The following is a 22,223-nucleotide window of genomic DNA, read 5'->3' on the forward strand; positions in this document are numbered from 1 at the left end:
GTTAGCCAGGATGGTCTCAATCTCCTGACCTCGTGATCCACCTGCCTCGGCCTCCCAAAGTGCTGGGATTACAGGCGTGAGCCACCACGCCCAGCCTTTCTCTGCTCTTTTTCCATTCCACTTCCTGATTCATGTGTCATCTCCTGTCTCTCCCACCCCCTAGCCTCTTTCCTTTGTTCCCTTCCTGACCTGTTCTTTCCTACTTTAGTACCCCTCAGGTCCCTTTCCTCCAATCTCCAGATCTGTGCCTTACCTTTTCTTTTCTGTTTAGATGTATTTTAGGATAGATTTTTCTTCTGTGGTTATCTTTCTCTTTCATCACCCAGTCAATGTTTTGCTACTGCTTATACTACTGTCTTCACCCTTCATTCATCTTTCTGGTCCTTTTCAGTCCCATCTCGCCCTTCTCCCAGGCACCACCCAGTTCTCTTTTTATACAAATTGGTTGTTTACCCTCCTTCTCATGCTCCCTTTAGCCCTTAACATACTAAAGCAGGATCTCAAGCATAGAACCAATAAGGTCTAATTGATGTTTCTTCCTTCATTGCCTAATTTGTCATTTGCCTAATTTGGCTCACCACCAGAGGACAGAAGGAAGCTATTCGAGTTCAATGTGGATGCAGAATCACTCTGTGCAATGAAACAGGAGGGTGGTACATCCTCAGTCAGTGTCCATTCTTTCCTGAGCTCCTGACCCCTTGTGCAGACATCTAGGGAGCATTCTCCATCTTTGGTTAAGTTCTCTCTTGTTCCCTCCTCTTCCTACATCTCAACCTATAACCAAACCTCCCGAGATTAGCACCCAACCTCAAACGGTAACCATAAACAAATGGAGGAGGTAAAATTGCAGTCTATGGGTGAGAGTTAAGCATGAAATGGTTGGTGATCATTTTAGGGGGTGATCTCTCAAGGTGCTTAGCAAAGTGTCTTTTGGTGCCTCTGCAAGCTAGGGTGGGAGAGACAGAGAACATTCTGGACCCTTCGTCCTGGCCCAGTGAGGTCTGGGCCATTATAGTCTGGGGATGCTGTCACATCCCCCTGTGCGGGAGAGAACTGTCTACTTGCTATCCTCGGAGTGCTCCCCAGCCCCGCCCCCCATACACAAAAACAAGAGCTGTGGGAAAATAAGTCATAGTTCACAATACTAGAGAAGTGACTTCAGATATTCTCAGGCTTCTCTTGTGATCCCGTCCCTATGGGGCCCAACTTCCAGAGAAAGGCCCAGACTCAGATTTGCTCAGGGTCAGTCATGGGTTTGGGAATAGAATATGGTTAAATGTGAGGACCGAAGGAAAAGCCCAAGATGCCCAGTTCCTTCTTTAGTGGGAGAGATGAGCCCAGGGAAGAGGCCCTCCATGTGGTCATGCCCGGTGGTGCCCACCTGAGAATGGCATCCAGTAACTGCTCAGCCAAGTGGAATAAAAGGACGAAAATGGAGCTCTTCATTAGTGTGAGTGTGGAGACACATAATGGAGACACATAACCACAGAGAAAACCGCAGGACGGACTAGTTTACTGCTTATGGTGGACACTCCAGCTCATTTGTCAAGCAAGGATAGGAAACAAACAAAAACACCTGATACAACATTCAGAAGTAACACAGGCCACCTGCTTCCTTCAGGACCCCCACACAGAGTGTAAAGAAAAGGGAAGCGCCAGCCCTCTTTCTTCCTTCTCATATCAACAAGACGAGCCTACACAGGGGAAATGTCTAACTCTCCCCTCAGTCTACAGAGTCCACACTCTTTCCCAAACCCCCAACCCCTGTCCTCTCAGCGAGCCCAATCCTATCCCACCAAGCAGCCTCTTTTCACTCTTTGACCCCCCAGCTAGGGGACATGGCTATTCTTGTCATCCCCTCTGGCCTCCTCCAGTGCTGAGGGCTGATCCAGGGAAGCAGCTGGTGGTTCCTCTTTTACCTTGCTGAGTAAGGGCCCAGTCCCTGGTCTGGCCCCTTCAGGCATCCATGAGAGAGCTGACGAAGGCTGCCTGCCCAGAGCCTGGGGGCAGGGAGTTGGAAATAGATCAGGAAAGTAGCCATCCCCTCCTGCAGGATGCCCCAGAGCTTGTGGGCAGAACGGACCAGGGAAGGGCAGCTCTGGCAAACAGGGGTCACTCCAGGAGGCTGTACCTGTGGGGTCGGAGGGTGTAGGAATTACCAGACAGGATGGAGAGTATCAACTATCATTAACTGTGTTCTACAACAGATCCCCCCGTGCCCCAACACACATAGACGCAGCTTAGGACCTCAGTGCAAGTCTGGGTCCAACTCTAGCCTCGGGCTCTGTCCTTAGGACCACACAGGCTCCAGCACTCAAGGTCCTGTGGTTTAGTAACATTGACACAAAGTGAACCATGGATCAGGCCAATGCTGTTTCGTACACGCAACAAGGAGACCAGGAACCACCTGATCTTTCCTCCCCTTCTGCTAGAATCTAGTTTTAATATGACAGATGTTTCTGGGATTTCAGAGGTCCAAGTGGCCCAGCAGAATATTAGCTGCCATCTACTCTAGGCCAAATATTTTCACTCCTATTGTATCTAATCCTCACCAAGTCCCTCCCTGACATAGAACTGTGAGTCCCATTTCAGAGTCCCAGAAACTGAGACTCAGGAGAGCTAGTAACTGGCTGAGCTGGACTTCAAGCCTGTTTTCCTGATGCCAAACTCCAGAGTTCTCTGCTAACCCTCACTGTGCTCTGCAGCCTCTGCAGAATTCGAGGGAGAAGAGCTTAATAGAGAGAACTAGGGGCAAACAGAAGGATTCATTCACCACCCATGACCTGCCTCAGTCTACCCTCCAGATAACTTGGCTCTTTTTCCCCTCCCACCTTCCTCAATCTCAAGGGGACCTTCTCTCCCAGCCTCAACTCACCCATATTCCCAGCAGGTGGTTGCATCAGGATCTGTCCTGAGGAGGCACCTGGGCAATAGCCCTGCGATGTGCCCCCGCTGGGGCCACAGGGAAACGTAAACAGAGAGTCTTCGGATGGTGGAAGCGTCAGTGAACTGGGCATGGAGAAGGGGAAAGTGGGGAGGTAGGGAAACTTGGGCTGAGGGGACTGGAAAAGCGGGGGCTGTGGAGCCTGGGAGAACTGGAAGGGTCCTGGCTGGTTGCTCTGTTGGTAATCCTGGGGCTCCAGCTCCTCCAAATATGAACAGGGGGGTGGCAGGGTGATGCTGCAAGGACAGAGGAACAGCTGGTGAGGTGCAGGGGTGGGGGAGCTCCCCGTTCCTACCACAGTAGCTGAGTCCCTACCTCTCACCTCCTCCTCATCTCCATGGTAAGCCCAGCCTTGCAAGGCTGCTGCAGCTGCCTCTTCTCCCCCCTCCTGCTCCTAGCATCTTGCCCTTGTTTCTGCTCTATTGCTGTGATCCCCCTAGGTCATTCCCCAGATGCCCTTATCCCTTTCATCCCCATCTCCTGTACTACTCTGTGCTCCTCTCAGTTAACCCTCTCCTCTCTGTGTCTATCTTCTCTCCATCTACACCCCCCTACCCCCGCCCAGATAACTAGAGTGACCTACCCCCGTAGGTTCCTTACCTTGTCCCCCAGGACCCACAGGGGCCATCCTTGTGGCTGCTGTCACTGCCAGCAACATCCATCAGCAGTGGCATCAGTTGGGGGGTGTGGACAGGGCCAAGGGGGAAAGGAAGATCGGCCCTTCGCACAGGTGGGGGGCTGAAGAGTGGGGGGGTCACCACCCTCTGAGCACCCTCACTGGGTTGGGTGGGGGCCAAAGTCTGGTCAGAAGTCAGCAGCATGGGGGGCTCTAGGAACAGAAGGCAAAGAGGGGCTATAACGGTAAGGAAATGGGAGGCAGGTTTGGCATTGCTGAATGGTAGACACAAGCCATGCCCAGGTCCCCCCTGAATAGGCCCTGCTGGCCGAAACACTGGAGGACTCCAGTCACTCCCACCTCCATCAAACAAAGCCTGTCTTCACTATCTTTAGTTGCCATTTTCCCCCAGCTCTGAAGGTGGGAACTCACCTGGAAAGGTATCCAGAGGGGACTCCTGAGGGAAAGGGTCAGGCTTTGGCTCCATGGGCACAGCAGGTAGGATCTCAGCTGCAGAGCTGGAGTCAGGAAGAATGAAGACTGTAGCTTTGGTGGTCTCTGGATTTGCACAGGTGCCTCATTGCCAGGAGAGACACCAATTCCCAAACTCTGCCTCCTACAGGGCACCGGCAACTTCCTGATCCCATGGCAGCCAAAATCCCTCTAAATCTTAGCTGGCAACCCTAGGACTCATGCCTAGCCTTCCAATGCTCTCCTTCTAGACCCTCAGGATCCCAGCTTGGACCCCACTTCTACCCACAGGGATGATACAGAAAGAAGAGGAATTCTGACCTGCATTGACTGCTGGCAGGACCAGGGGCTGCAGGATTGTCCTTGCTTTCTTTCCCATTCAGTTTCTCCATTTTTCGCCACTTGGCCCGGCGATTCTGGAACCACACCTATGGGGGGAAAGGTGCTTGAAGAACTGGAGAAGAGGGGCAGAGACTGAGGCTTAGGTCCTGGCTGTTGCACAAGGAGCTACAGGACTTTGGAAGGTCACTCCAGCACTCTGCTTCTGAGCCCTCTGTCAGGCTGGTTTTATCAAAAGTCTCTGTAGTGCCTTCCTCTCCTAATGCTCTCAGGCTGTGGCACTCTGGAAACAGTCAGGGACACAGCCACATCTGAGGCCTCAATTCAGCTCCTACCCAGGCTACCGCTGAGCACTCACTCTGCAATTCGAGTGTTTCAATGGTGGGCCCTCCGCCACTCCACCCTGCCACCAGTGAGCCGGCCCCCTTTACCATGATGCGCTGGGGGGTCACCCCCACCGTCTGGGCAATCTCCCGGCGTTTATCACTGTCAGGATAGTGGTCTTCTTGGAATATCTTCTCTAGCTCCTCCAGCTGATCTGAAAGAAGAAGAAACTTGTGTGAGGAGGACAAATGCCAGTGACAGGCAGGTGAAGAGAAAGAGAGATGCTCACCAAGTATCTCCAACAGATGGGGCCACTGCCCCTAACCCAACACTTTCCCAAAGCCTTTTTCCTATTGGGCTAGGCCTTCTCGCTCTTGGGTGCTACAGCAGAGAGCAGTATGTTTACTTTCTTTACTCCTCTACCCTGGTCCCAACATCATTTTCTTTTTTTCTTTTTTAGACGGAGTCTCACTCTGTTGCCCAGGCTGGAGTGCAGTGGCGCAATCTCAGCTCATTGCAACCTCTGCCTCCCAGGTTCAAGCAATTCCCCTGCTTCAACCTACCAAATAGCTGGGATTACAGGCACAGGCCAGCATGTCTGGCTAATGTTTGTATTTTCAGTAGAGGCAGGGTTTCACCATGATGGCCAGGCTGGTCTCAAACTCCTGACTTCAGGTAATCCACCTGCCTCGGCCTCCCAAAGTGCTGGGATTACAGGCATGAGCCACTGTGCCTGGCTCCAGCCTCATTTTCTGATGTGATAACCCAACCTTCCCTCTGAGGGTCAGAGATAGTTGCATTACCACGGCCCAAGAGAGAATCCGGGACGAAGTGACATACAAACTAACCCCATCCCTCAGGTCTCCTGGGGGTAGATTCTTCACACAGCCCCACCTTTCCCCAGGATAACCCCAGATCTCTTCAGTTTCCTCTCTTTAGGGACTTACCTGAGCGGTATAGGGTTCGTGTCTTTTTCCTAATTTGGCAGGTCACTTCCGGGGGCCCCTGCTTGTGGTCTCTGTTTTGGTTGCTCTGCGCCAATGTACTGAGGAGATTGGCCAGGTGGCAGGGCCCCCGGCCTGACCCACAGGGCACTGGGTTGTGTGTGGCACGGGCTGAGTTAGGGGCACCCAGGGATGATGTTGGGGCCAGACCCATGGCATTAGGCTTTTTCTGCTTCCCGGGGGCTGGAGAATAGGACCTCTTTCCTATCTTCACCTCTCCCACTGGGAGGGAACAATCTTCCCCCTGAGCCTGGGGCCTGGAGCGGGCTAGAGTTCTGTCTTTGTGGGGAGCCCTGGAGCGGGGGGGCGGGCACAGTCTCCCAGCATCAGCCCCGGTGGCTTCTCCAGAGACTGCTGGCGGCTTCTTCTCTCCTGAGATGGTGCAGGAGGGTGGCAGTTCCTCACTCTGAGTGTCCTGAGCATGAGGGGCTGAGCCCCGGAGCAGTTCCTCCTCCCCGGGTCCTGCAGCCAGGGGCTTCTCTCCAGCTTTCTGGCCTGTGGGGAGCCAACATCCACTGACCTTAGCACCAGGGAGAAGGAAGAACTGGACCAAGAGGAAGTGCTGCTTCCTGCTTTGCAAACGGTTTGATCTTAAGCTTTAATTTGTCTACCTATCAAATGGGGTAATAATTCCACACTTACCTTCCTAGCTTGACTATTGTGAGGATTAAATCAGATAACTCAACTTCTCTGAAAAATGTAGACAAATTTATGCAATTCTGAGATGGCCTTAGCTCATGGTATCTCCTAATTTGGGGGTACTCACTCCCTGTGAGTTCCCTTTTTCCCAGACACCAGGGGTATGAGTTTGAGGGACTGTTCAGGTATCTCTAAGGGATCATGTTGGGGCTGGGGATGGACCAGGAAGACAAAGAGAAACAGATTGACAGAGATTCTGCTTCTCCCAAGGCGGGATGCTGTTTCTGCTGCACAACAGGCATTATTGCTTGGAGAAGGGACAAGACAGGATTCGATTGTCTCCAGCAGCTGAGGCAAGAGCATCAAAATAGATAACAGGGAGAACCATGGAACTCTGTCTCTGCCAACTCTCCTCAGCTCCCTACGTGCCCCCCCGCCCGCACCCCCACCCCACTACCATCCAGCACATCCACTTCCTCCTGCTCCCTGCAAAGCAGAATCTCACTCTCTGGTCAACCTCTCTTTCGAGTAAGGAAACTGGGACCCAGCTAGAACTAAAAACCCTACCACTCATCCCTAAAGCTTGCCTTCCTTTCTGTGAGCTGACTGATGCATTGGGAGCTTACCATGTTCCAGACATGGCGCTAAGCACCTTTCAAAGATTAGCACAGTGCATATTTAATCTCTGCAAGAACGGCACTGCTAATATTCCCTTCTAACAGATGAAGAAATGAGGATGAGACAGCAGAGTAATATGTCCAAGATCACACAGCACCCTGAGCACGTACTCTGTGTACTTAATCACCACATGGAGTCTTTCCTGGGGCCATCAAATGATCCCCTCACTTTCACCTCCCAACTGACTCATAACTCCAAGAACCCTCAGCTCAGGGAGCTGCTTTATTATTTCCAACTAAATTGGAACATTTGTAATGAATGCTAAGTAACGACTAAGAGCTACTGTTACTTTAATGAAAACTGCATGACATAGGTCTTAAGGAATAACTTTTTTTTTTTTTTTTTGAGATGGAGTCTCGCTCTGTCGCCCAGGCTGGAGTGCCGTGGTGCAATTCTGGCTCAGTGCAACCTCGGCTTCCTGGGTTCAAGCGATTCTCGTGCCTCTGCCTCCCAAGTAGCTGGGATTACAGGTGTGTGCCACCACACCCAGCTAATTTTTGTATTTTTAGTAGAGATGGGGTTTTGCCATGTTGGCCAGGCTGTTCTCCAACTCCTGACCTCAGGTAGTCCACCAGCCTCGCCCTCCCAAAGTGCTGGGATTACAGACTTGAGCCACTGCGCCTGGCCCTAGGAATGACTTTGTAACAGAGTGTCAAGGAAAAAGGTCATGGTCAAGGGTGCTGTTCCAAGTCCTTTCCTAGGACACAGGCTGGACCCGACGTGCATGAGAGGGTCTGGGCTGGTGAAGAGGGTGAGCAGGCCTCTATGGAGTGAAGGGACAAAGCTGGCTGGTGGTGTGGGGAAGCAGGGACAAATTTGTTTTACAGCATTTTAGGAGAGCTTGTACTGTAGCAAAAAGCCTGGTACCCAGCACTGTGGGTGCTCCGTAAGCACGTGTCCTGTGGGAGTGATGTGCGCTAGTAAGAAGGGGACGGGTGTCAGACCTAAGACTAGAAGGGTCCTGGGGCTCCCAGGGTTCTTTCCCCTGCGCGCTGGGAGACTGGAGGCGGGGGGGGGGGGGGGGCGCGGGGGAGCGGGGAGAGGGGTTGCAATCCCAAAGCACAGGACGCAGTGAGGTCAGCCTCCTCCCACCCTACCCCACCCGACTCCACCTGGCCCTCGGCCTACTGAAGCTCTTAGGTCGGCTAACGCTGACCTGGTGATCACAGGCCTCCCCCCTCCCCGAACCCCCAAAGCCTGACCCCCTCGCACGACGGAGGTCTCCACACTCACCCAGCGGTCCCTGGCAGGGATCCTCTGTGGGTTCCATGGCCTGGACTCCCGCAGCCGCGGCCGGCCCGTGATGCACCGGCGCGGCCTAATGAAGCCTCGCCGGGCGGGCAGGTGTGCAGCCCGCACGGGCCGGGCCGGGGGAGCCGTAGCCCGAGGCTGCGCCCCCTCACCCCCACCCCCACCCCCAGGGCGAGGCCGGCCCAGGAGGCTCGGCTGGGGCAGCTGCGAGGGCGGGGAGGACCCGGGCCTGGGCGCCGCCTGCTCCGCTCCCCGCCAGCCAGGAGCCCAGGCCCAGCTGCGGGTCTCCTCCAGGCGGCCCCTCCCGTGGCGGGGCTGGAGGGCGAGGCTGGGGTTGGGGGCGGGAGCGAGGCTACCCGGTGGTCTTCGGGGGGCTGGGCCCAGCCGTGGGGCTCACCCACACCCTATGGAGGACTCAGTCCTGGATCGTGGCTAAAGCCCTTCCTTGTGGACTGTGGAAGGCGATTTCTAGAGCCACTCCTCAAAGGGGAAGCGCTGGGTTGCCCAACTCCCATGCTAGGGCCCCTCCAAGCCTCAGTATTAAGGAGCTTCAAAGTCCCCTTCCTGATTTTGTTTGTTTTTGTTTTTGAGACGGAGTCTTGCTCTGTCGCCCAGGCTGGAGTGCAGTGGGGGATCTCGGCTCACTGCAACGTCTGCCTCGCGGGTTCAAGCGATTCTCCTGCCTCAACCTCCCGAGTAGCTGGGACTACAGGCGCCCACCACCACGCCCGGCTAATTTTTTGTATTTTTAGTAGAGACGGGGTTTCACCACGTTGGCTAGGCTGGGCTAGAACTCCTGACTTCAAGTTATCTGCCCGCCTGGGCTTCCCAAAGTGCTGGAATTACAGGCGTGAGCCACAGCGCTCGGCCCCCGTACTGATTGGAGGGTCTCCAGCGCACAAGGTCTGCACCAGATGATGAAGAAGGAGCTGAAAGAGCCACAGACTCCGTAGATCGGGTACAGTCCACACAGAGGAAATTCAGGTACAGCCAGGGGCGGCCCTGCCAGGGACGGTGTGGTTACTGTTTCCATCCATTTGGTGTTTCGGTTTTATTATCTGAAAATGGAAGAGACTTTCTTAGGGGAGATCTCACAGGGGTGCTGCCTTATGATTCCTGGTTCACGGAATGTTTCTTACCATCTTTACACAAGCAAAATCAGAATTTAAAAATTCTTGCCTCTTCTCCTGAGCGGGGAGGGGTAGAAAGTCGGAGGGCTGGTCAGATAGAAACAGGTGCTTGGAGCTGGGTGGGGAGCGGGGCGGCCTGGAACAGAATCCAGGTGTTTTGCTTTAAGGATTTAAAAGACTCTGGACACCACGTGCTTTCATGCTGAAATCAGCTGTGGGTACATTTTCCTATTCCTTTAATTGCCTTGAGGGGCTTGGCCTACACATGTGGACTTTGGAGGATTGTGAGAGCTTTAGTTCTTTCTGAAACACAAAAATGTAAACTAATTAACTTCGAATATGATCAAGACTTCAGGTATCTGCTGTTTCATTCTGATGCCTTCCATAAGGCGGATAGCTTCTGTTTTATGAGGCATTCAGATAGATGGGGCCCAGTTTCTGTGCTAGAAATGAAGCATTCCAGGACAAGTGAGCAAGCAGTTGTGGGGCACTGACGTTGCTTCCAGGATAATTTGATGGTGAAAAATCAGGACCATTTGGTGGCGACATGGTAAATGGAACCCAGGCACGTCCTTGCTCACAGAAGCTTACTGGTGGAGGGGAGATCAAATGATCATGTCAGGGTAGTGTGGTCAGTGGTGAGTTAGAAGTATGAAAGGCTACTATGGAGTACGGAGGAGCAGGAACCCCTTCTGGACTAGGATGGAAGCTTCTTGGAGAAGGCGACACGTGGGCTATGAGCTGTGGAGTTTACCACATCACAGTTCCGCTTAAAACCTGACAGTGTCCCCTGACTGCCAGGATGAACGGCAAGCCCTGAGATCTGGGTCTTTCCCCTGGATCCTCAGCTCCCCTGTGTTGCCCACCTGGGTATTTCAGTGGTGGTGTGTGTATGTCTTTTTTGGCCTAATGTTTCTCAAAGAATGTTCTTAAAACCCCTGGATCAGAATTTCTTAGGGAATTTGTTTAAAATGGGGGTTCCAATCCCCAGAAATCTTAATTGGTTGGTCCAAGGAGGTACCCAGAAACATCCATTTGAATCTCCTCAGGTAATTTTTGTGCGTTTCAGAGTTTGAGACACTTTTAGACTTTGCAAAAACTAAGTCAGTTAAAAACTATCCTGGGGATAGGAGTAGGGGCAAGGGATGGTAGGGGCCTGTGTGGGGAAAGGAAATGACCTTTTGCCCTTTACTGAGGTGTCTGCTGCAGTGAGAAGTGGGGTGCAATTAACTTCTTAACAGATTATCCTGTCACATTAAACCGAAAATAAGTCATCCTTCTTTGCCATTGTTTATGTCGTATTTCCTCTCTCTAGCTGGCTCCCCTCTGCCAGGGTGAAGGTCAGAAAGCAAAGATCCAAATTGCCCATAGGCTGTATGGCACCCTTCCACAAACTGTGAAAGATACAGGGTCTGACTCTACAACAGATTGGCATAGGGACTTAGAGAATTTAAAATATTGGCATTTTCCCAGTGGGGCACAGTGCCTGTAATCCCAGCACGTTGGGAGGCCAAGGTGGGCAGATCACCTGAGGTCAGGAGTTTGAGACCATCCTGGCCAACATGGTGAAACCCTGTCTCTACTAAAAATACAAAATTTAGCTGGGCGTGGTGGCACACGCCTGTAATCCCAGCTACTTGGGAGGCGGAGGCAGGAGAATTGCTGGAATCCAGGAGGTGGAGGTTGGAATAAGCCGAGATCATGCCACTGCACTCCAACCCGGGTGACAGAGTGACAAAAAAGAAGAAAAAAAATTGGCATTTTTCCAAACACAGAAATAAGTTTTTTTTTTTCCACAAATAATATAGTTGGATGTTTTGTTTATTTACATGAAGAATTTTATTGGCTGCAAGTGAATTTTATCTAAGATGTACATTGCATGGGAAAATGTCTGGTGAGTTTTGTTGGGAAGGTGTTGTGTTTTTGATATATCTTGTTAAGTCATATCTTCCATGGATCAACTTCAAGTGAAGGAGGTTTGTTATGGAAGTTAAAATACTGGCTAGAGCAAAGAGACGGCTCAATTATATAGAGGACAACAAGGTATTGTTTTAGGGGAACTTGGGGCTGTTTCTTCCTAAGTCCTGTTTGGTTGTATTTCATCTTTGTGATCAGCTGACTAGTTCATAGACTAATTCAACTTTGTTTAGAGGACAGGGAGGTTTTTTTTTAATTTTTAATTTTTTTTTTTGGTTTCTTAGTTTTCAGAGCTAGACTTTACACCATTACCACCATGCACTTAGCAAGAGTCATTTCTTCCAAAATCTTTTTTTCCCTCACAGATATGAGAATGCCAGAACAAAAAGAAAGGTGTCTGATACTAAAAAAAAGTAGTTAATTTTTTTCAGTCTATGAAGAGTAAGTGAAATAAGTGTTCTTGATCCTTCTCCCTCTCTCTCTATAATGAGAAAAATAACCAGAAGAAGGCGGCTGATTGAGAACATTTTTTGAAGCAAAACCACAAGGTAATGTGTTCTTGTTCTATGGGCCACACCCCAGTGTAGGCAGCATCAGGTCATTGGAACACCTAGGACCAGAAAGGCAAGAATAAGTTGTGAAAGACAGGCAGAAATCTGCAGGGAGATCGTAGTCACAGCCAGGGAGATCGTAGTCACAGCCAGGGAGATCGTAGTCACAGCAAGGTATGGGAGGTCAGGGCCCCTGGAAAACCACCAGGAAGAGATGACCTGTCCAAAGCAGAGAGAGCGAAGGGAAGCCTGAGCCAGGCACGTGCTCAGGGACCGGCACTGCCAGAGCCCGGGCAAATGGCCGGATGATTGGATAAATACTGGGGACCGATGACAGGGAAAAAGTGAATGGTCCCAGAGACTGGGAGAGACACTGGCAACTGCCAAAGTATCTGCCCAGGGGCTTCCTTTGAAAGCCCAGTAAAGGATGGTTTCAGGTTGCCTGTGAAGGGAATTAGGAACACCTGGCTAGAGTGGAAACTGCCGGGCAGGGCGAGGACAAGTTCTGGCGTGAATTAGCGTTGTAACTTCTAATGCCCTTGCCCCAGACACTCAGGATAATCTGCGTTTAACAAGAATGGTGACTGTGTTTTAAACATTCTGCTGCTGCTGCTATTGTTTACAATTAATCGCCACTGCTGGTGTTTTGTAATTTAGAATGTACTTTTACATCCATTGTAATTCTCCTGATGTGCCTGAGTTTTGGACGCACTTTCTTCTTTCTATTCTATTCTAGTCTTCTCCAGGATTGCAATCGCTGTTGCTAATTATAGCATGGCATTCAAGGACCCCTCAAAACCCGGCCCCAACCTTCACTCAGGCTTCCTCTTTGGCCACCACCACTCCCCTGCCCCACCCCCAAAGTCTCCCCCACTCTTCCAGGTTTTTGTTCCAAGCTTTTACCCTTTAGAAATGGCCATGCCTTCTCAGGGTCACTGATCAAGCTGTATATCAGCATGAAACTTTTTTTTTTTTTTTTCCTGGCAAAGTCTTACTCATCCTCCAAAACCCAACCCAAATATTCCCTTTCTGGGGAAGCCTGGCTCAGCCTTCCACAGCCAGAATTAACTGCCCCCTCCTAGGTCCTCCCCTTGTACTGTGTTTACATGTATATTACATCACTGCATACAGGCTGAACTGATTAGCGTTTTGTGTATTCTCCACTGGATTGGGAGTTCTTAGATGGTAACATGCATCTATTCAGGCCCGGTGCTTTCTTCTTGCTTTCTAAGTATCAACTCATTGAATTCTAACAACCCTATGAAGTTCTATTATATGATTATCCCCATCTTATTGAAGAAAATGTAGCATAAAGAGTTTAATACTTCTCCGAAGGTGACAGTGGCCACCTCAGATTTGAACCCAGTTAGTCTGGTTCCTGCCTGCACTCCTAAACACTAGGCTACACTGTTTATTTGATTGTATCCATCACTATACTGGCATAGTGAATCCCGCATGGGGGATGGATCATTGTTCAGTGACAAAAAGTTGACCGTTGCCAGGAGTTAGGGAGCAGGGGAGGGAAGTGGCTGTGAGTTCAAAAGCGTAGTAGCAGTGATGGAACTGTTCTGAATCTTGGCTATAGTGGTGGTTCCACAAGTCTACACACAAGATAAAACTGCACAGAACTAAATACACACCAGTGCATGAAAACTGGTGAAATCTGAGTAAGGTCACAGACTGTATCAAAGTCAATTTCCTGGTGTGGTATTGTACTGGCGTGACAGAAGATGTAAAACGGGGAAAGGGTATATGGAATCCCTGTATTATTTCTTACAACTGCATGTGAATCTACAATTATCTCAAAAAGCAGGAAAAAAGTTGATCCCAGTGTTCTGACCACAAGTTTGGTTCTCCTGGACTTGGTTAAATATAATTCACAGAAATAATGTTTTGGTATAGTAGCATTATTAACTTTTGCTTAATAGTAACTTTAAAATATAGATTTAAATGATATCTACACCTTTAACAGGGGTGTGGGTGAGCAAGCAGAAGAATTTATATCTAATTTGTTCTAAAAGTAAAACAATAACATGTCTCATGATAGGAATGCAAATTTATTAGAAAAAAGGGTAAATACCGAACAACTGGAAAATGAAAAAGATGCTATTTCTCATCAAACAACAGTATCAGTTATTAACAATTTGGCACATTTCCTCACAGCATTTTTTCCATTATTGCTGTTTTGTATATGATTTTCATGATTGTAATTACACTCCATATATAATTTCAAGCATGTCTCCCTTAAAATGTACTATGAAAAGCACAGTTCTGTATTGTTTCAAAGTCTTCAGAATTTATTGAGTGGCAGTACTGTTATTTAACTATTTTTCAACTGTTGGAGCAATCTTTTGAACTTAAATATTATACATTTTAAAAAATTAAAAAGGCAAATTTGAAATACAGATTGCATCTTTTTCCCTTAATGGCTTTTAAAAAATAAAAACCTCTTCCACTTGGTTATTCATCTCCCTCTATATTTTTTTAATAGTCCCAAGCCCATGAGAAGCCATGAGGCTGTTTATTTCACAGGAATAGACACGCTGCCTGGCTGGCAAGTGGATAGCTAAGGGTAACTTTAAGAAGGGGTCCGGGATTCTAAGGTCGTAAACTTGACAGCCAGCAGGGCAGCTTTAGTGAGAGGCAAGAAATGTCCCTGAACAAGGTATTTTTTCCTCCTTTGGTATCTTGGGGCTGTACCAGTTCTGCTGGTGGCTTGATAGATTTTTCCAATGTTTGAGTCTAGGGTCACTGGCTCCCAACAGGGGATGCTCTACCAAGAGTCCTCAGTGTATGGGAAGACAACTCTGTGTTCTGTTCAGAGTGTGGTGCTCACAATTTTGCTGTTGCTTCCAGGACATGAGCTCACCCTCCTGGGCTTCGAAGCCATCCTTGTCTCTGGTGTCGCAGGTACCCTCCAGGTCTGGTGATGTTAGTGTCAAAAGGAGAGCCATGTCATGGCCAGCAGGTTCCTCTATCCTTTTGGGGCAACAAACTTTAAGCTCACTAACTTTATGGCGACAATTCTAGATCTGTAAAATTGAAGATACTCGAGCTTGTCTTTAAATATCTCCTTTGCTTGATGTCAATCAAGGGCAAGATCAGTAGTGTGGGTTAGAAGCTGGGAGCAGCTTCCTTTGCACGGAGGAGAGAATGGTGAAATATTAGGCTTGCGTTTAGTGAGGCGTAGAGATTAAACAATGATAGCAGACTAGATTGATTACCTGACAAACAATTAGGCCTGCAAAACCTGTCATTCCGTTGCTTGGAAGGAAGCAATCAAACTGGATAGGCTATGAGATCCAGCCTTTGTTCTGCAAAGGGCTTCTGATCGTTTCTGTTTTACAAGCTGCATTGCTGTATGCTGCACATGTTATTAAGGTGGTGCAAGGCAGTGTAGGTTGTGAGCGGGCAACCTGGAGCTCAGTCAGGCTCTCATTCAGAGCAGTCCTAAGGAAAAGGAGAGCAGAGCAACAGAGAGGGAAAAGCCATATTTGGAACTAGAGATGTACTAGATATCACTGGATATGCATTCTTGAGTCAGGAGACCTAGTTTACGCTCTGAGCTCTTAGAGATCCTGCACCAAGGTCCAGTTCTTCAGCTTCTCTGTTGATGTGGGCTCCTGAGCAAGGGAAACTCATCTCTCAAACTTAACCTGATTTTCAAACTGAATTCCTGATTCCCACCCCCAAACTTGTCACTCCTCCTGTCCTCCCCATCTTTGTATCCTCCACCCAGCTGGAATCACCCTTGATTTCTCTCTCACACACAGCGTCTATAGAAACTGCCAGATTATTCCTGTTGCCCTCTTTTTACTCCCAGCCCACTGTCACCCATTTTCCAGAGATTTGCATGTGAAAGTCTTAAAATGTAAATTAAGGCCGGGTGCAGTGGCTCATGCCGGTAATCTCAGCAATTTGGGAGGCCAAGGCAGGAGGATCACGCGGTCAAGAGATGGAGACCATCCTGGCCAACATGGTGAAACCCTGTCTCCACTAAAAATACAAAAAAATTAGCAGGGCATGGTGGTGCACGCCTGTTGTCTCAGCTACTCAGGAGGCTGAGGCAGGAGAATCACTTGAACCTGGGAGGCTGAGCTTGCAGTAAGCCGAGATGGCGCCACCGCACTCTGGCTACAGAGTGAGATTCCGTCTCAAAAAAAAAAAAAAAAAAAAAGTAAATTAAGTCACATATGTTTTTCTCCCATTTGTATGCTTCAGTGATTTTCCAGTGTACTTACAGGAAAATTAAAACTTCTTGCTGTGGTCCTGTGTGATCCGGCTCCAGTTTACCACCCCAGCTTCATCTCAGGTGACTCTTCTGATCCTTCAAGCACTTGAAATAGATCAAATTTTCCCATTTCAAGGTGTTCACATATGCTGTTCCTGTGCTTGGCCAAACTCTTCTCTTTGTTCTTGTGACTAGTTCATAGCCAGGACTGAGTTTAAATGGTATCCCTCAATGTCAAGTCCTTCAGCCACATTATCTGCTTAACATCTGCCTCCTGATACTTTCTTTTTGTTTCCATTACAACTCCTAACACAACATGTAATTATATGTTTATTTGTTTACAATCTATCTCTTTTACTATATTTTAAGTTTCATGGGTACAGAAACTATCCCAGTTTGTTTCAACAACGTATACCTGTGGATAGGACATATCTAGCACAGTGGCTGGGCTCTAAGTGTTAACTGTTTGTTGAATGAATAAATGAACTAACAATGTGGACCTTTTAGTTGGAAGAAAGAGAAAATTATCAGATTCATGGCACAAATTGCAGTTTTGGGAAATTCACAATTTGATACATTACAGGTATTTGGTAAGCACATTAAGTTATAATGCTTCCTGAAAATATGGATTGGCCATTTTGAGAACTGAAGAATCCAGAAACTAGGGATAAAATGTGGCATTTTAATGTCCATTCTAGAGAATACAATGAGACTTGCATTACACTTTGGTAAAGTCCATAGTCACCAGAGGCCATTGCTTTTCAGAGGCTGAGAAAAAAAGGGATAGTCAGAGCTACAGCCCATTAAGGCTGTTACAGTCTTCAAAGATGGGCACAGACAACCAAAAAATGGCTTTGTAGGCAGCATATAGTTGAATCTTGCTTTTTAAAATTCAGTCTGACAATCTCTGCCTTTTGATTAGGGCATTTAGACCACATATAAAAGTTGTTGAGCCTGTAATTCCAGTACTTTGGGAGGCCGAAGTGGGTGGATCACAAGGTCAAGAGATCAAGACCATCCTGGCCAACATGGTGAAACCCCGTCTCTACTAAAAATACAAAAATTAGCTGGGTGTGGTGGTGTGAGTCTGTAGTTCCAGCTACTCAGGAGGCAGGGCAGGAGAATCGCTTGAACCCGGGAAGTGGAGGTTGCAGTGAGCTGAGATCGCTCCACTGCACTCCAGTCTGGTGACAGAGCGAGATTCTGTCTCAAAAAAAAAAAAAATATATAGTTGAGTTTAAATTTATGATCTTAGTGCTCTTTTTCTATTTGTCACACCTGTTCTTATTTCCTCTTTTCTTCTTATTTTTGAGTCACTGAATATTTTTATGACTCAATTTTATCTCATTTGTTGGTTATTGAGTATATTATTGATTTATAAAATTCATTGATTTTTTTTTAGTGATTGCATTGGGACTTACAAGATATATGTTTAATTTATCAGAATGTGCCTTAAAGTGACATTAAATCGCTTCATTGAAATATAAGAACCTTACAACATTAGACTTCTTCTTTTTTTTTTTTTTTTTTTTTTTTTGAGGCAGAGTCTCACTCTGTTGCCCAGGCTGAAGTGCAGTTGTGCCATCTCAGCTCACCGAAACCTCCACCTCCTGGGTTCAAGTGATTCTCCCAGCTCAGCCTCCCGAGTAGCTGGGATTACAGGTGTGTACCACCACACCTGGCTAATTTTTGTATTTTCAGTAGAGACAATATTTCACTATGTTGGCCAGGCTGGTCTTGAACTCCTGACCTTAGGTGATCTGCCCACCTTGGCCTCCCAAAGTGCTGGGATTACAGACAACATTAGACTTCTGTGTCTCCCCTCTCAGCCTTTGTGCTATCATTATACAGTTTTCTTCTCTGTGTTACAAACCCCACAACACATTGTTACTTTTTATTTCAATGGTCAGTTATCTTTAAAAAATATTTTCAAAATAAGGAAAAAGAGTATTCTGTATTTACTTACATATTTATCATTTCCAGTGCTCTATCCTTTGGATATATCCAAAGGATATCATGTTCCATGTTAAAGCAATGTCTTCAAGATTTCCTGTAGTAAAAATCTGGTGACAATTTCTTTCAGCTTTTATATTTGTGAATGGTGTTTATTTTGTCTTCATTTCTGAAAGCTGGGTATAGAATTCTATGCTGATATGTTTTGTTGTTTCTTGAATACTACTATGAAGATGTTGGTCCATTTTCTTCTACCTTATATATTGTCACTAAAGAAAAAGCTGCTATCACAATTCTTATCTTTGTTTCTCTGCACGGGTGACTTTTTGTCTCTAGCTGATTTTAATATTTTCTTTTTATCACTGATTTTAAATAGTTTATGATGTGCCTTAGTGTAGTTTTCTTTATGTGTCTTGTGTTTGGGATTCATTTAGCTTCTTGAATTTGTGAGTTTATAGTTTCCATCAAATTAGGAGATTTTTTTCATTGATTATTTCTTCAAATATTTTTTTCCATCCTTCTCTCTCTCCCTTTCTTTGGGGCCACCAGTTTTACAGATATTAGCCTTCTGAAGTTGCCTTATGGTTCCCTAAGGCAACTGTTTTTTTGTCTCTGTGTTTCATTTTGGAGAGTTTCTATTGCTATATCTTCAAGTTTTGTATTTTTTTCTTCTTCAGTGTCTGTAGTTATTATATCCAGTTTGTCATCTCAGACATTAATTTTTTTCATCCCTAGACATTTGATTTGGGTGTTTTATATCTTCAATGTCTAAACATGCAAATATTCTCCTTTATCTTCCTGAATAGATGAAATAAAATTATGTAACTGCTTTAACGCCCTTGTCTACTATTTTTATATCTATTTCTATCAATACTTTTGTCTAGATTATGGCTCATTTTTTTCTGCTGCTTTGCGTAGCAGGAAGTGTTTTACTAGATGCTAGACATTGTAACATTGTGAATTTTACCTTACCGGATTTACTGTGTGAGAGGGTGTGTGTATATGTAAGTGTGTGTGTGTGCTTGTGTGCTTGTTCTGTATCCTGTTACTTGGAAGTACTATCACCTTTTCAAGACTTACTTTTAAGTTTTCTAAGATAGAGAGGGATTCCAACTAAGGCTAATTTTCCCTGCCAAAGCAATATCTTCTAAATACTCCACCCAATGCCCCATGAATTACAATGTCCTTCCACTCTGGCTGGTAGAAATCCAAACTATTCCTGGCCCTGTGTGAACTTCACTGGTTATTTTACCTTTTCTTTTTCATTGGTTCTTTCCACGCTAGGGTAGTTTCCTCACACACATGTAGTAATTAGTACCCAGCTGAGGGTTCTCTTTCTCCATCCTTCTCTCCTTCAGCTCCTCTCCGGGTGGTGCTCTCCTTCCCAGTACCCACCTTCGTCTTCCCAAATTCTCAATTCTGTATCCTCAACTCAGCTAGACCACCCTCTGGCCTGAAATCTGGAACTTTCCTCTAGACAATAAGCCACAGTAATTGTGGGCTCATCTTGTTTCCTTTTTCTCAAGAATGATTGTCTTGTACTGGCTGTTGTGCAATATCTGAAAACCATTGTTTTACATATTTTGTAAAGTGTTCTAATTGTTTGGGATGGTAGGGTAAATCTGGTTTCTGTTTGCCCATTTTGGCTGGAAGATGAAGTGCCCACAAACTATACATGTTGACTAGTTCTCCACTGTGTACAGGATAAAGTTCGGACTCATTAGTTTAGCATACTTAGTACATTACAAGCAGACTTCATGACAATCTCCTACCCACACCTCACCCACTTCTAGTAACTCAAGACAGCATGCCACCTCTTGACCATATCCATACTTTTTCACGTCTTAGTGCATTGCACATGCTCTTGTCTTTGTCTAGGATGACTTTATTCCCCTGTATCTTCCATCTTTCCAAATCCCACTTGTTCCTCAAGACCCAACTCAATTACCAGTTCTTCTGTTAAATTTTACCAGAACTGAGTGTTAGTTGCTACAAGATATGATTTTATTATGTTCTTATAACACTATTATAGAGTGTCTTTATTTGACTTACACACCTGATGGAGATGTCTTCATCTCCTAAAGGGCAGTAACCTCGACATCTTATTCACATTTTCATCTCTCAGCCTAGCTTAGTGCCTGACTTAGGTTCTTGGCAAATGTCTACTTCTGAATGAATGCCCTGTCATAGTGCATAATCTTGCTTTCTGAAAATAGTATTGGCTTGCTTATTTGGAAGCATGTGGGAATGATTAAAAAAATAAAACTTGGACTGGAATAGCCGCCATGGTCTAGCAGGTGTTCTGTGTTATGTTAATCACAGAGGATGCTGGGCAGGTGCTGGTTCCCTTCTAAGCCTTTATCTCAGCATTAAAACAATTCATAGCCAATAGCTGGGATTTTTCTCTCACAGATGGTGGAGTTCTGTGACTTATGTCTGGGAGAGGTAAGTGCAGGAAGAGTTGTTCCTTGGAAGTTCCATAAAGGGAATATAATCACTTCCAAAGCATCAGCTTCAACTGAAAGAGCTGGAATCAGCTACTTCTGGCCTGACTGAAGCCAGTATCTTAGACAGCTGTGTCTCAGGTATGCCCTGAACTGCCTGGGGCATGTGTCTCAGGATAATGTATATTAAGGATTCAAGATTCTTAACTGTTCTTGAAGGCTAACAATTTAGGAAAGAGCAAACATTTTAGAAGCTCACCTCCTTATTCAAGATGGAGAAGAGTAATCAGATATGTCTCTGAATAAAACAAAGTCCACCAGAATGTTAAACACACACACACACTCACACACACTCTTACTCTCTCTCTCTCTTCTGAGTCTATTTACTTGCCTGCCAGACAAAGGAGTATACACTGTCAACAAAATTCACTGAATACTTAATGGGAGGGGGTCAGGGTGAGGATCAAAAGGCTTTATTCACTAGAAAAGGGCTTCAAGGTGGTTATACTAAGTAGTGATTGAAAACTCCCTCTCTGAATGGAAAAAAATGAGTTCTTGTCCATACATGTTTGGCTTAATCATGCCCCATTTTAGAAAGTAATCTGTACTTTGGTACACTGAGGTTCTGACATACCAGATTACTCACAATTCTGAGTCCTTTATCAGCTTGGGATGTTGGCTTGCTGAAAGTTCATGGCTGTTCAGTGACTTCATCTGATTGGAAACAGTCTTGATGAACCCAACACTCAGTTTTGACTTCTTCTATGCACATGTAGCTATAAGTGTAAAATTGTCCTTTTATAGATGTGATCATGTAATTTATCCCATGTTGAATTTGGGCACGGGGCATACCTGATTTAGGTTGGAGAAGGGCACAACATGAACTGTATATTGGTAGGGGAAAATTAATGATATTTGATATATATAAGACTCTCAAAAATATAATTTATCAAATGCCGAAGAAAAGAATTTGGGCTTTGCAGTAGGGAAGACTTAGTTTTGCATTGCATTTCTGAACATATTCATCTTAATCTCAGTTTTTTTCATATAAAACAAAATATCAGTCTTATCAGCTAATGGGAAGATTAAATGAGATGATGTATGTAAGCAACTCCCGCAATGTCCTACTGTGTCTGGAATTGGTGGGTTGTTGGTCTCACTGACTTCAAAAATGAAGCTGCGGACCCTTGCAGTGAGTGTTACAGTTCTTAAAGGCGGCGTGTCTGGAGTTTGTTCCTTCTGAGGTTCAGATGTGTTCGGAGTTTCTTCCTTCTGGTGGGTTCGTGGTCTCGATGGCTTCAGGAGTAAAGCTGCAGACCTTCGCGGTGAGTGTTACAGCTCATAAAGGCAGTGTTGACCCAAAGAGTGAGCAGTAGCAAGATTTATTGCAAAGAGCGAAAGAACAAAGCTTCCACAGTGTGGAAGGGGACCTGAGTGGGTTGCCACTGCTGGCTCGGGCAGCCTCCTTTTGTTCTCTTATCTGGCCCCACCCACATCCTGCTGATTGGTCCATTTTGCAGAGAGCCAATTGGTCTGTTTTACAGAGAGCTGATTGGTCTGTTTTGACAGGGTGCTGATTGGTGTGCTTACAATCCCTGAGCTAGACACAAAAGTTCTCCACATCCCCACTAGATTAGCTAGATACAGAGTGTCAACTGGTGTATTTACAAACCCTGCGCTAGACACAGAGTGCTGATTGGTGCATTTACAAACCTTGAGCTAGATACAGAG

General features: G+C 46.6%; 1 protein-coding gene across 1 annotated transcript; it reads right to left on the reverse strand.

The window, feature by feature from the left end:
- Window positions 1–1,829: 1,829 nt before the first annotated feature.
- Window positions 1,830–14,818, reverse strand: NOBOX (NOBOX oogenesis homeobox). Its single transcript, XM_004046422.4, has 10 exons — window positions 14,734–14,818; window positions 9,144–9,268; window positions 6,465–6,547; window positions 5,642–6,213; window positions 4,706–4,908; window positions 4,353–4,459; window positions 3,993–4,078; window positions 3,545–3,773; window positions 2,876–3,180; window positions 1,830–2,131 (listed from the first exon to the last, which is right to left on the reverse strand). The coding sequence occupies exons 1-10, from the start codon at window positions 14,816–14,818 to the stop codon at window positions 1,830–1,832; spliced, it is 2,097 nt and encodes a 698-aa protein (XP_004046470.3).
- Window positions 14,819–22,223: the final 7,405 nt, after the last annotated feature.

The sequence above is a fragment of the Gorilla gorilla genome, chromosome 6 (genome assembly GCF_029281585.2).
Source record: "Gorilla gorilla gorilla isolate KB3781 chromosome 6, NHGRI_mGorGor1-v2.1_pri, whole genome shotgun sequence".
In the NCBI taxonomy this organism is placed as follows: domain Eukaryota; kingdom Metazoa; phylum Chordata; class Mammalia; order Primates; family Hominidae; genus Gorilla; species Gorilla gorilla.